Source organism: Ciconia boyciana, chromosome 1 (genome assembly GCF_034638445.1).
Source record: "Ciconia boyciana chromosome 1, ASM3463844v1, whole genome shotgun sequence".
Taxonomy (NCBI): Eukaryota; Metazoa; Chordata; class Aves; order Ciconiiformes; family Ciconiidae; genus Ciconia; species Ciconia boyciana.
In genome coordinates, this window is record NC_132934.1 from 32,911,371 (window position 1) to 32,926,290 (window position 14,920).

The window sequence follows — 14,920 nt, forward strand, 5'->3', positions numbered from 1 at the left end:
TAAAATTTTAAAATATTCAAAAGAAGCTGCATGTTTCTTTAGCCTGGTTTTAGTATATATACAGGCAGAGTTTCTCCCATAGGGAAAAGAGAAAACTTGAAATATGACATTGCAATAATAATTATATTCAACATTTAAAAGGAAACTCATAAAAAATAATACTGCCTTTCCAGAGGATCATGAATTGTATGTTAAAAGTTTAAAAGGAGTAATATACTAGACAAAATAAATGAATCCTGAAAGAGATTCAGGTACTTTGGTTTCACTGTAATTTTCTTTTTACACACTTTGAAATCATTAATTGTAATGTAGTATTTACTGAGATGAGGGAGGATAGAATCTGGACTTCCCTTATTTTATTGCAAACTCTGTAATATTTTAATATTTCTAATAATGTGAAGTGTTCACAGAGAGAGGATCTGGCTTAAGAAGTTTTGGTTTAGGAAGATGAGTCTAAAAGAGGATGTTCAGTATTAACATTTACCATATTACTTACTGTCAACGGAAGATCTGAGTACTCTTAAACAGTGTGCTCTCTGAATAAAAGAGATCAGGAATTTGATCCAGCAAATTTGATAATGCATTTATTATTCAAAAGACTCTATCCTATATTAACTCTTAAGTATTCAGTTTAGACAGATAATATGGCAAGTGAAAAGTGATATGAGATAAAGCCCTATGTCAGAATTATTCACTCCTTTTTCTTTCTCTCTAATCAGGTGGTTTTAGCTCTCTGAATGCTAGTGTTGCAAGGCACAATTCCTTTTGAGATAATCGCTGAACAGATGATAACCATGTGGCTCTTCATCTATCATCTTATTACACCCTGTTTCATCTTCTGCCTGGCAGGTAAGATGACCTCCCATGTTAATTCATTTAACTAACTGTTGTCAGTTTTATGCATTTCAAGGTCAATTATGCTACTTGTATGGCTTTAATTTATTTGTGGAGATATAATGAATTACTAAATATGAATGATGAAGCTATAAAGAAACATACTTACTACAGTGGACGACATAATTAAAAGCTTGAGAAAATACAGATCTGGATTTTAAATTTGGTTTTGTCTATTCTAATTATTTCTCAAGACTATAAAAATATATCAGCCATCTATTTGTGCACACGTGATCAACATGATGAGAAGAATGGAAATATGCCCACATGAAGAGGCACTAAACAAAAAATTGTATTATATAGACACCATCTAAAATTCATAAAATCAGCATCCTTCCAGCACAATATAGTTATAGTTTTCATAATACAGTGTGGCAGTGCTGCATATACTGACTGTAATTTGAAATTACAAATGGGAAAACTTTATCTGAAATTAGAGAGATGTTTATAACTGAAATTTTGGTTCAATTCTGAGATAAAAGGAGCTCTTTGGAAAGTAAAAATTCAGAATTAAAATGTAGTTACTGTTCCAACTGTTCTGAACAACTTGGAGATTCATAAAGCCTGTTTCAGACTTCCATGCCAATTTAAATGAATGCTGGTTTTTAGTTGCTCTCAGGAATTGGATTGCCAGCATAAGTGAGCTCTTCTCAAGAAAGAAAACATTTTGCTTATGTTCAGACTGCATGAACTGAGATCTGAGCATGTAAAAACCAGAATAATTAAATTGCGCATACATGAAATATTGACTGAGGTTTGAAAAGTGCAAATATTGTCTATTAATGATTTGGTTATTTTCAAGGTAGGCTGTAGATCCTTCCCTACTTTGAGGACAAAGTTATTCATAAAGCTAGTTCTACTGCGTTTCATAAAACATTCTTGTGTTTCTCTGGGTTCTTGATGTAATTAATGACTCCCTAATTGAAACAGGCTGTTCATAGTCTTGCGTAATCTGTCCTACCGTTTCAGGCACCACCTCGATTTCACTATCATGAGACCATATTTTTTGTATTATTGAGTCAAAAAATCTGATTAATACTGTGGTGTAAGCTCATTGCCTTTAAGAAATTACTCCATAGCTCACAGGAGTCCTTTTTTGTTTAGTGAGTACACTATTTTATTCTATGAAGGGTTTAGACTTAGTTCTTTACTCCATGTCTGAGTTTTCTGGAGGATATACTGATACCTAATAAAAATCAAGACCTTTAAAGTGTTCTGATCTCATGCTTACAATGTATTTATTATGTGTTTCAAAGGCGTTTTCTTTGTTAAGATATGAGGGTTGCTGGTGGCACCGAAATTAAAAATTAAAATGCATCACTTTAATTTAATACTGGGCTTTTCCTGAAAAAAGAGGCTGTCAACTACCATGAGTAATGGTACACATGTGATTTCACTCTGGACATGGTGACGTCAAACAAAATCATCAGTTGCAGTATCCAAGCAAGTGCTGGACATTGGTTGGTAAAAAAGTTGAGTCAATCACTGAGAACAAACATCCAGTTAATTTCTTGATGGACAAGGCCAGATGATTAATGCTATTACTTGTGTATTATGCACATTGCAGTTGTGCCCAAAAGCCAGAAATCTTGGCACCAGGATGCACCTCCTGGCAGGTGCCTTAGAATGCATTGGGAAGACTGTGTGCTTTGAGTGTCACACGTAAGTGACATAGGAAGAACAAAGATGTGTATGATGGTATTGCATGCAGTTGGAGTATGCACTGGTATATTCACAGCAATGTTGGTTTGATCTTTCGCTTGACTGTAATTGGCTATGTTAGGCTGTGATACCTGTAAGAATAGGAGGGCATTGGTGTGAAGGGTTTTGAATGGGGCGAGGTTCTAATAGTGCCATTCCCAGTTCAGAGGAACTTTCTAACTTATCTTCTGTTATGGAATAAATCCAAGACTTGCTCGTATTTTTCATCAAAAGCCAAAGATAAGACCTACCGCCATCTCTAAAGATACGGCACCATGCTCCAACGTGGAAGATTCGTAGTCTTATACAATCAGAGGCAGTTCGTTATTTCTGGTGCATTATTGCAAGGCTGAGTAGCACACACTCTGCTCTTGGACCTGCTCTACTTTGCATAAATAATTAAAGATCCATTTGAGTTGAGAGAAAGTCTGCTTCTGTCATCTAGGGATTAGGGCGCACTTCTGGATTATATAAATCTGATGTTGCAGTCTTTGCTTTGCCCCAGCACTTGAATCTTGCTGGAGGGTTTCTCATTTCAAATGAGTGCTAGAGCTGCTGGCAGTTTTCCTTTTCAGTGTATTTCTTGGCAATGAAAATGTCATGGAAACCAGAAAATACATAGCTGCAGTAACCAAGACGAAATATAAGGGGTTGCTTAGGAGTGTTCACAATATGGTTAAAAAGTGAAAGATAGATACTGTAGAGAAAGAAGGAGCACAATTAGGGTGATCAGGTGAAGTTTTAGGAGGTGTTCTTGCACACATGATACTATCAAGGGGAATGCTGGCAATGTTAACAGTAATGGAGCATGTGGGAGTCAGGGACGTTTTTGGAGTAAAGATCATGAGTTCTCATTACGATAACAAGACAGACCAAGGAGTGAAGAGACAAGTTAGCTGGGAGCAGATGTTGAAAGCAGAATATTAAAAAGTTGCTTTAGCACTTTTTAACAAAACATGGGGTTTCTTTGGGAGTATATTTGGCTCACCTTGCCTCCTGTGGTGCTGGACCCACAGTTCTAGGTGATTCTACCATTTAAGTTGCCTTTGGACAAACAGATCTGTGACTCTGGAGACACCAGTCAAGGTTTTTGCAACCCATGGTTCCATGGCTCTTAAACAGACCTACTTTATTAACTGCTCTGGAGCCAGGAAACTGATAGCTTCCACGGTCAATGTCCTTTGAGATATCTCACCATATGGTCTGTCCCAAGTTCAAAGATATCAGCCAAGAAGCCTGAAAGTATTGAGAACTCATGCTTTTTGATTGATGTTTGAGAGCTTCCAGAATCACTTGCTAGAAGTATTTGGGAAATAAGGAGCTAGGAAGCTGAAAACCTGAAAGCTGTGCTGACTTGAAAGGTTCAGAATTTGGCCTGAAAGGATGAGTTATTGTGACACTCTGTAAGCTAAGAATTTTTACCTGTTTTCAAATAGATCTTTTTCCTGCAGCAGGAAATAAAAAAGATTTTTTTCTCAAGCTGACATACATATTTTTTAGAAATGTGGATTTTGCCTTGGAATAAAACCCCTCACTTTTAGCCAGTTCTGTTTTGTGGTAATCAAAGGCAGAAGCTGAGAATTGTTACAACGACCAGCCATTTCCCATCAGTGGGGAATGTGCACTTACTTGACTGAAGGGAAGCAAACATTACATGAATCAGTGCATCAGAAGCTTAGGCAGGGATCATCTTCTGCAATGAGACAGGAGCAATATTTATTTTCCAGGTAAATTAACACTTGAAATGTAGTCTTGCAGTTATAAATTGATGAAAAAGCCGTAAGTAATTTGGTCTTTCACTTACTGATAGAACAGACAGCTATAATAGGGGTTGCTTTTCAGAGTGCACTTTGAGTAGTGCAAAGGCAAATGAGAGCAGCAAATCACTCCTCAGGGAACAATGTGATGATTGTCAATCCACTGCCAAAAAAGTTATTTTATGCCTGTTACTGGTAATATTTGACTCTTCTCCTCTTTCCCGTGACATCTGTGCTCTCGCCAACATACTTCTAAATTGCCTTTGACTTCCTGTTAAATTCATATCCTATTACTAAGTCTGAATTTTAGACTTTTCTTTCATCTAGCACATCCCATATAAATCAGTGAATCAAAGTGTATCTTTACTTGCGATAATAACCTTGCACCAAAAGAATTAAGAGTCTGTTTCAGCAACAGGAGTGTTTTGTTTCTTCCTCCAAAAGACTAATTAAAAGCTGCGAAGGCCCTATATTTTATTGTGCTTAATGAATACTTGATTACACTTGGCTATAAGAGGAATCAATAGCAAAAAATGTTACTGTGTTCCCCCAAAATTTTATTTTTAATCAAACTGTTCTACTTTTTACCTTGGGATTTCATAGTGCAGAGCCAGGCAGTACCTGAGTTTGGGTCAGATCAGGCCTCAAAAGGTAGTTTGTCACTCTAGCTTGGACTATTTTGGTTTGTGCAAAATAAGCTTGATAGTCCATTTTTCATGAAAAATGTCAAAAGCACTTCTGCTATTTAGGGAGCCTAATGCCTTATTTTCAAAAATCACTAGGACCACAAGCTTCACTGAAAGCTAGTAAAGCCAGAGAGCCAGTAATACACAGGGCTTCTCAGTGCAGGGCAGTTATTTTGATGTGTTGTTACATGAGGATGCGATTAGACAGCATGCTGAATTTCTGAGTACGTTGCTGGTATTTCATATGTACTTGGAAGGCTCGTGTGGGGAGATTGTGCAGAGTAACTACTGCACTTTACTTTCATTCCTAATTGCTGAGCACTGGCTTTCCCACGAGATCGACGTGTTAGGCTCTTAAGTCACTTTTGAAGTAACACGTGTTTTTAAGGAAGAATCACCTAAATTATTTAAGAGTCTGATAGGCAAATGTGGGTATGTTTAAAAGTACTGTAACGGGTATTGGTTGGCATTCCTTTTGGCAGTCTGAGAAGACAAGCAAACTGTACCCTGTCGTTCTTAGGCATAAGTGGAGAAACTTGCTCTGCTAAGAGTTGGAGCTTTTCATACTTGAAACTTGCTGTAAATGCTAAACTACATTATTAACTACGTGACTCTTCAAGGACTTCACTGGCACATATGAGATAGGAGTAATTCCCCTGCTCTTTTCAGTCCAGAAAAGTAGAGGCAGCCTTCCCAAAGACAATCTAACCCTTTCATGTAAGGGTTTTATGAAACCCATCAGCCCATTCATGACGTGGGACTGCTTGAGTGGTTACTTTTTTTGTTTGGGTGCTGACTGGTTCTTGGAAACTGATGTCCCTTTAGCGTCTTGGTGGCTTACACTGGTACCTCTTCTCCATCAGGATGACAGAATCTTCTCTATAGACCACGAAATGCTACATCATGAGTTTTGTGGACATGAACACGTTACTGCTTCAGCACATGAGCTTCCCCTGAATGCCAAGTGCAACTTTTCCCACTTGATTATGAGAGAAGTGAAGAAAAATCCAACCCTCAAACCTTAAATTATATATAGCTTAGATTTTCTCCGGAACAGTAGGTTCAAAAATACATGTTATGAATCGAGGGCCAGCATCTACATTATTTAAAGCTTTTTACCACAACATATGGCATTATTCACAATTGCTAAAGAGGGATATGCATTTTCTTCTAAAATACACAGTGGATGAATATACTTAATACCTGTTTACCTTGTCTGCCATGTCCCTGCTTGGATCTTAGAAGACCATTTCATGCTACTGCAGTGTCTGACATTTGTAAATAAATAATCATAATACGTTTTGTGATCATAATGCTCAGAAACCTGGAAGTGCCTTGTTTACAAGTGAGCCCAGTAGAGATATTTTAGCTCATTCCCAGACCATCTTGTTTCTGAGCATGAGCTTCTCAGATACTCGTAGGTCCTCATTTCTGTGACATATTGAAAACAGTACGAGATCTACTTCTAAGAATCAAATGGCTTCTAGGCTTGCGATGCTGATACGGAGCCTGACGACTTAGTGGTAGTTAAGATAATGAATGAGTCCATGGCTCTTCTGTTCAGCATCCATTAGCATTCAAGGTTAATCTAGTCATGCGCTGTGTCAACAGATCCTTGTCTCTCTCTCATGTGAAAATATGTAACAGGATACAACAATGTTGGTTAGGTCAATACTGATGAGAGTGATACCAAATGACTGTCTCGAGCAGCCACCTTTGGCAATGTTAAATGCCAGGAAGATAGAGACATGTACAGGAAGCAGGAACAGAAAGGGAAGGAGAAGGCTCATTAGAAAAATAAAGATGCTAATTAAAATAATATTATATTGGTGCGCAGTGGGAGTGACGGTTTTCCATCTGTTTTAGCTTCTTTCTGACATTGACGTTTAGAAAACTTTTCACTGTGATTTGCTATTGGTATTCACATCACAATTTCTGGTGGTTTTAGAATCCAGTTGATTCTTATCCAGCAGAGGACTTGAGTACGTGCTTAACATGGCGCTCATAAGTAAGCTTATTGATTTGGCTCAACTTATGTGCTTAAATTTTGTGATGGATTGAGTTCCTGAAAGAATATGAGAGGCCTTTAATGAACTTAAATCAATGCTGTCTCATCATTATTTACTTTATTTACCATGATACCCTTCTTAAAGATGAAGTTAAATATCTTAATATTTCCAGCAGAAGCTCTTGTAGCCATCCCTTAGTAAAACTGTTACCATCTTTTGTTGAAAATATATTTTCATTACAGTGGAATTATTAGGCGTTTATCCATCAAAAAACTACTGCTAACCTTCTTACAATTATCTTCAAAATGAATTGGTTTATGCACAGACATTCTGACTGTGCATAACACAGTAAGAACACAGACTGTTTTGCCTTTTCTTTTTTAAAGCAAAATGGTAATTTGTTTGTTAAAGTATGCAATCAGTAGGTTTTGAAGAGCATTCAAATCTTTCTGCCTTTACTTTTCAGCACTCCCTTCTTGTATATGGAGGTTTGGTCTTCTGGTCTTGGAGCCTAGGATTTTTTTACTATGAAGTTGAATGCACGTACAGAAGCGTTTGCAGGATTAGGGCCTTAGGATACATCCACTGTAGTTTCTGAACGTACGGATTCATAGGCATATATAGCCTACGAATGTTTTACTTCCAGCCCTTCACTGTATTTCAGTAATATCCATAATCATTTCCTCTGTTAGTTTCTTTTGCATACGGTACCTTACACACTAATGTTTTCCTGTTTGTACATGCAAGTTGTTCCTCCTGAGTAAAGCACCTTTTAAATGGTGCTGGATCTGGGAGCCCTTCCAGAAGCGTGAGTGCCATAAGTACTGGTTAAGGGAACGCTTGCTCCATTTTGTTTAATCAGCTGTTTCCCTTATTAAGATTCAATTACTTCTCTATTTTTTTGCATTTTAATTTAAGGATTTAGTGAGATTAAGGACACTTTAGAACAAATAAGGCAAATATACAAATGGACATCCATTAAAAATCTCTTGCACATCATTCACAGTATGTGAATCATTTGAGTGGAGTGACTTGATCTTACATTTGACTTCCCATTAAATCTACTTTCCCAATGAATCGCCACATAACTGTATATCCACCATTTCTGATGAATCACTTGAAATATATAACTTTTTAAAAAATTAATAAAGCATTAATAACTTTGTAAATAAGGAAGAAGTTAAAAGATTATTTTTACTCCTAAGTGAAGAATATTCCACAGCTCCTGCATGAAATATAGATTATAACTACCCTATAAGCCAACATGAAAAGGTCTATCTTGTAAAGAATGTAGAAAATTAAGACGAACTTGAAATCAGTATATCAAATTAGAAAGTGAGAGTAAATGTTAATTCATAACATTTTTGCTTATTCTCATACCAGCCATATGAAGACAGAATGATGCACAAGTGTCCTAACATGGTTTAGTGACCCGTCTTTGAGAGACATCATTATAAAAGACTAACAGTAAAATTACTATACTATTCTCTTTGGGAATTTTCTGTTTTCTTCTACTTTTCTATATTCACATTAGATAGAGAACTGATTATGCAAAATGTGAGAGTAAGTATATTGAAAAGACAGGTAGGAGGCTGTACAAATAATTTAATTAAATAAATTGCAGGAATGATCCATTTCAGGTTCCCTACAAAATAACATCTCAGATCAGGTATAAAGTAATTCCCTGTGTACTTGTGGCAACTGTCCATGAGCAGAAGGAAACAGATATATTTTAATTAGGGTGGTTGTTAAATGTTAACTGTGAAGTAATGCATAATTATTAGTAGCTGCATCTACCAGTAAACGTAGTGGTCTTTTTTTCCCTTTTCCAAACTTTCTGCTATGTGATACAGAAGCCCTGATTAAGATCGTCGGTTCTTTCCTTCTTAGTGTGTGTTCCCTGCCTGTGTGATACACATCAGCCTTATGATTCCCAGTGCTGCAAGTAGCAACAGAAGTCAGAGGAAATGTACTGTGCTGGGTTTGCTGTGCTGCAACTTGCTCCTTTAATGTGGTGTCCTGGAAAACAATGCACCAGCAGTTCTCAGCGGCCAATTCTCACCTTGTCGGTGCCGATCCAGGAAAATCCTAACTCTCTGAAGCTATCTGAGTGTAGAAGTGATAGAAAAAAGAGAGAATCATGATTGAATGTAGTCATTAAAAATTGGTGGTGGTGGTGGTTTAACAGCCTCTGACTCTGTTAAACGAAGTACTACAGCCTGAGTAAGATGCCTTACTTCAGCCACAATGTGCCAGCTGCCTGGGGTTACCATTTTCTCGGCTCTATTATAAAATAGAAAATTGCTGAACTCATGAGCTGTCTTCAGCTTCACACATACCCATTTGTCGTATCTAATGTCATGTTTAATCTGAACACTAAATTCTGCTTCATAAATGGAAAGCTCTCCGGACTTTACAGTCCCATGAAGGCAGATACCCAGAGACAGCATTTTTATCCCCAGGAACTTCATAGATTAAACCTACACTTTCAGATTTATTATTTATAGAATCAAATGCGGTATCTGTGCTGGCAGTAAATGATATGTAGAGGTATTGCATCAAAAAAATGTTTAGAAAGTTTGGAATAGGAACTGATGAGTGATCTGGTATTGTGGAAATTATGTTCCTCTATATATCAATAAAATCACTATTTCAATACATTTCTGCATAAGGTTAATGGAAAAAAAAGAATATTTCTATGACATCCACTAAAGGATGTTCATTTTTGGATAAGGAACAGGTGCACTGTTATCTTTGGATATGTGAGGGTGTAAGGACAATAGTGTCTCTTCATGCTTGACCTTCTCCGTGTTCTTTGGGTGTCAGAGCCCTGCAGAACAAGTACGAAGCACAAAGTGCAGTTGCACTTCTGGTGCTGCACTGGAGTGGAATAATAATTTCTTTAGGGTAAGGACTGTTTTCTTAGTACTGCCTGACCATGTGCTCCCTGACCTTCCACAGAGGTTCCTAGATGCTGCTGCAAAACAAGTAAAACCAAGTGTATAATAATATGTCCCTCATCAGTTGTGGGAGTGGGCTGGGCCATCATTGTACCCTCCCTCCTGAATCTTAACACTTGAAGAAATGGGAGATAAATTGCCGTCAGCGTTCCTGTTGTTGCTAGTGATGGTGCTGCACCTACCTCAGAAGGTTCAGCTCCAGGAAGAGGCTTGGGTTCTGGGTTCAGTGCCAGGAGTAGGCTTTGGCCAGTGTGCTCAGCTGGGAGATTCCAGGTCATGTTGCACAGTTACAGTCAGGTAAATCCAGACTCTCTTATGGGAAGATTCATCGCACTTTATTTTAACCATCTAAGGGTTAAGTATGTGATGTAAGTTTCAGCTTTCTCTGTAGTCGGTGAAGAGAGAATAGGATATCCAAATTACCTGCTGGAAATGCTTGTCTGACCCCTCAAAAGAAAGTCCATATGACTAGTTTGGACAAAATCCCTAACTTTTAAAATTTCGTGAGATAAATCCCACACTTAATGTTAAGAATCTCACTTTGAATTTATAGTAGACAAGAGAGTAGACTTAGTAGAAAGAAAGAAGAAGGAATTACTATTTTTGCTATCACTTCATTTATTGAACTTTATTTCCTCTGTGTCTTCTTATTAAGGTTTGAGATACTGGAGTGCTGCAAGCCCAGGTTATCTATAAGAAAAGCCTTTTAAAGCATTTTATGTTCTGTGATTTGCCACACATATTATGAAACAACCCCTAAAAACATATGCAATACGTGCAATCTGCAGCTGAGAATGAGTAAGACAAAAGTAAACAATTAGGTTTTATTTCTTTTTCCATATTGGAAAAAAATAAGCCCAAGAACTGGTGTTTTCTCCTATGAACTAAAAAAATTCACAAAGTCTTTAATAAACTACGTATTTTTAACTTCCCTTTCTGGTTGTGCTCACACACACACACCAGTTCCCATAGCTATAAGCAGCCTTACTTCATGACATTATCCTTAATCTATGAGTAAAATCGATTTTCAAAATAAATTAGATGCATGTAAGGACTGAATTAGCTGATAAAAAAATAAATTGACTTGTCTGAAAGTGATTTGGATGGCTGGTGTTGGCACAAGCAAACTAACCCAGCTCTCTCTCAACAGAGGAATTATTTGCTCAGCGCTCTAACTCACTGAAATGGATGTTTTGAGTTCAAGATTTTATATTGTCTATGGTAGTAACAGGTTGGCATAGTTGCTTAATACTATGTAGAATGTAAATATTATATTTATGTTTAAAGACTTCCATTGCATATGAAGAGTGAGATGAGTGGCTTTGCGCAAATACTCTTGGTGCAATTTTTTCTTCATTATTTCTTGCTAACAAGACGAAAGACCCCAGAGGCAGGTAAAATATCACAAGATGAAACTCAAATCTAATATGAGAACTTTTAGTAAAATTAGAAAGTTCAGCAAAAAGGTCCAAAAGGTAAAGATCTTTAGATATTAAAATTTAGATGTTAAAAATCTTCTAATTGTAAACATTGTTAGACATTGGAAAAGATTTGCTAAAATAAATTATGAAGTCTTACTTAGAATCATAGAATGGTTTGGGTTGGAAGGTACCTTTAAAGGTCATCCAGTCCAACCCCCCTGCAATGAGCAGGGACATCTTCAACTAGATCAGGTTGCTCAGAGCCCTGTCCAACCTGACCTTGAACACTTCCAGGGATGGGACATTCACAACTTCTCTGGGCAACCTGTTCCAGTGTCTCATCACCCTTACAGTAAAGAATTCCTTCCTTATATCTAATATAAATCTACTCTTCTTTAGTTTAAAACCATTACCCCTTGTCCTATCACAACAGGCCCTGCTAAAAAGTCTGTCCCCATCTTTCTTATAAGCCTCCTTTAAGTACTGAAAGGCCGCAATAAGGTCTCCCTGGAGCCTTCTGTTCTCCAGGCTGAACGACCCCAACTCTCTCAGCCTTACTTCATAGGAGAGGTGTTCCATCCCACTGATCATTTTTGTGGCCCTCCTCTGGACCCGCTCCAACAGGTCCATGTCTTTCCTGTGCTGAGGACTCCAGAGCTGGACACAGTACTTGAGGTGGGGTCTCAGCAGAGCAGAGTAGAGGGGCCACCCGTATTGGAGGGTTTTTAGAATCAGTCAAAAAGACACCTTTTGAGATGATTCAGTATGGTAGATCTGGTAGGATCTACCAAGATCAGGTAGGGAGAAGTATCAGCTAATCAGTCACCCTTTTTTAGTGATTTTTACTATAAAAAAGAATAGCAGGTCATTTCCTGTATTTTAAAGGATTAAAATTCTTGTATCTGGGAAAATCAAAAGTGAAAAAATGGAAGACATGTTGCCCTAAATATTAGGAGTACGTACATCTTGCGTCAAGCCTTGGACAGGCTGGGACCCAGACATGAAAAGTCTAGATAATTAGAAATCTGACAAAAGCATGTAGTCACAATGGGCATAATGCCAAACCAAGAAAACGCAGCTGATAAGGAATTTTCTGAACAACTAATACAATCATTGAGATATTAAAACACAGAGTATTTGTTCAAAGTAGGGTTTTTCAAACATTATTTAACAGGACTGGATGGGAAAGAAATTGGGAAGAGAGAAGCTGAGCTCTGTGTCTGTATGTTCGTGTGCAACTGAGCGCTGTTCACCCTTTCCTAGATGGTGAGAATTTCCTTCACTTTTCCCCTAACGCTGTCCACATTTCTGCCAAAGAGTCATGTATTATGATGTCTATGCTGGACAGGATTTTCCTGGCACCTCATTTATACAACATGAAGTTTCCTTTTTCTCTGTTTCAGTTCCTGTGAATTCCCTTCCCAGTTGTATCCCAAGCAGTTTTCTAGTTGCCATCTCCTCTCCCTAGATATATCTATTTCTTTTCTTCACGATAATGGCCAAGCAGCCCAAGATCACTTCGCCATTCCCACAAAATAGCCTAACACCTGCATCCTCCCTCTTTTGACAGTGTCCCAGGCTTCATCCCTGGGATGCGCTTGCCATGTGTCTTCTCCACGGCTCAGGCTCCTGATCCTCAAATCCCAAATTGGCCAAGTGACCATACTCTCTCCATCCATACTCAGCCTTGTTCCTATCTGCAGCAAGCGCATATAAAAAACAGTTAAAGAAACCCTCTAGTGTCATAAACAGTGTTTCCCTAAATGTGTTTTTGAATTAAGACCTATAAGCTAAGCTGGAAAGTTACTTGGTTAATTTAGGGTATTTTTAATGTACAATAACTGCATTTGGCTTTGATAAATCAGTCCCTTCCCTTCTTCCTGCCAATGTTACAGTGACTTACATCCAGGGCAGCTTTGCTAAAGTCATTTATCTTTCAAAAATCAAGTCAGAATTTGTCTTCTGTGTTGTTACATTTATGCCAAATTTACCTGACATGAGTAAATTAGTGTCAGTGTAGTTACAGCAATACACAGAATTAATACATTTGTATGGAATTATATTATGAAAATAAATACTGAACTAATGAAATATGCTCTCTAACAATAACAGACAGTGATTAGGCTTTTGGAAATAAGACACAATAAGTGGACCTATATGGAAAAGTTTTGCATTACCTTTATATTCATAGATAAGCATAATTTCCTTATCAAATTGGAGAGGGACATGAAAGGGAGAACCAGGAGCAAGGCACATAGAGGCTGCAAGACCATTTGCTCACTCAAATGGTTAGGACATGGAAAGATGTGAGGTGAAGGGAGATCCATGCAGGATTGACGCAAGGATGATCAGCTACCGATTTGTTTTTAATTTTTCTTTTTATGACTGAAGTAATACAACAGTAATGCACATGGGCTGGAAAACCTCTTTGTCTCTACAGTCTTACAGTAGTGTTTACCATGCAAAATTAAGTCATTTGAAAGCTAGTTCATTTTAAAAAAATAGATTTATATGGAAAAGTTGATATTTCCTGGTATAAATATATACAGAGTTAGGATGCACTGAATAAGCCTTTTAATTGTGCCTTTCTTTTCCCTCTTCTGATGACATTTCTTGAGATGACTTGAAAATTACTGCCTCAGGTGGTTTCTGATCGTTATTTACAGACATCATTTTGGTATCTTTTCTCTGAATGTGTTGGGTATTTTATATTATGATCTCTCACAGGCTTGTGCAGGGACATAAATGTGTACTAATATAATTTTGTAGCTCATCTGCAAGTAGTGGTAAGGCTTTCAGATATATGTGTCTTTCTTAGGCAGTGGTTCTTTCAGATGGTTCGGTTAATAAGACAACTTTTTTCCACTCAGAAGGTGGAAGCCTATACCGCTGCTCCTATTCCACTCTTTGCACTGGCACAGGTCTTCCTCAGTGAACAAATTCACCTCAGTAGACTGTCAGAAATCTAACCCAGAAAGCTGGAAGCGAATAGATTTCCACTCGCTTTAGCTTTAGCAGCTACCAAAGAAGTCAGACAAGCATGAGAGGTGTTGCAGAAATGCCTAGAGGGAGAATGACACTGCCCAGCTGGAGGGTATCGCTTGGAGAAGGGGTGACAGGGCCACCTTCCAGCAGCATCGGTTCTTACACAGGAGCCATGATCTCATCAGCTGTGTGGAGATTCTCTTGACCTTTGCAAAGACTTCCTAATACTTTTTAGCCCTGTTGAAAAATCTGAATCTCGTTTGCAGAATTCACTAAAGAATGCCTCAAATAATCAGAATTAGATGATAGCTTTTGCTCCAATTAAAAATATAAATCACAAGAAATGTACCCAGAAAATGGGGCAGTAAGGGTCTTTGAGAGGTCATGAAGTCCATCCTCTTGTCTAAAGCAGGACTAGAACAGATGAAATGTGCTTTTCTTCTCATCCCCAGGTTATCTAATGCATCTGATTTCCTTCTTCCTTTCCCTTCTTTTACTGCTCCCCTT

At 37.8% G+C, this 14,920-nt stretch overlaps 1 protein-coding gene across 1 annotated transcript in view; it reads left to right on the plus strand.

The window, feature by feature from the left end:
- The first annotated feature begins 737 nt into the window (after positions 1–737).
- Positions 738–14,920, plus strand: part of CNTN1 (contactin 1) — a 99,168-nt gene continuing 84,985 nt past the window's right edge. The window contains exon 1 of the mRNA XM_072875070.1: positions 738–849. Coding sequence (XP_072731171.1) covers positions 738–849 — 112 coding nt within the window. The remainder of the gene's footprint in view (positions 850–14,920) is intronic.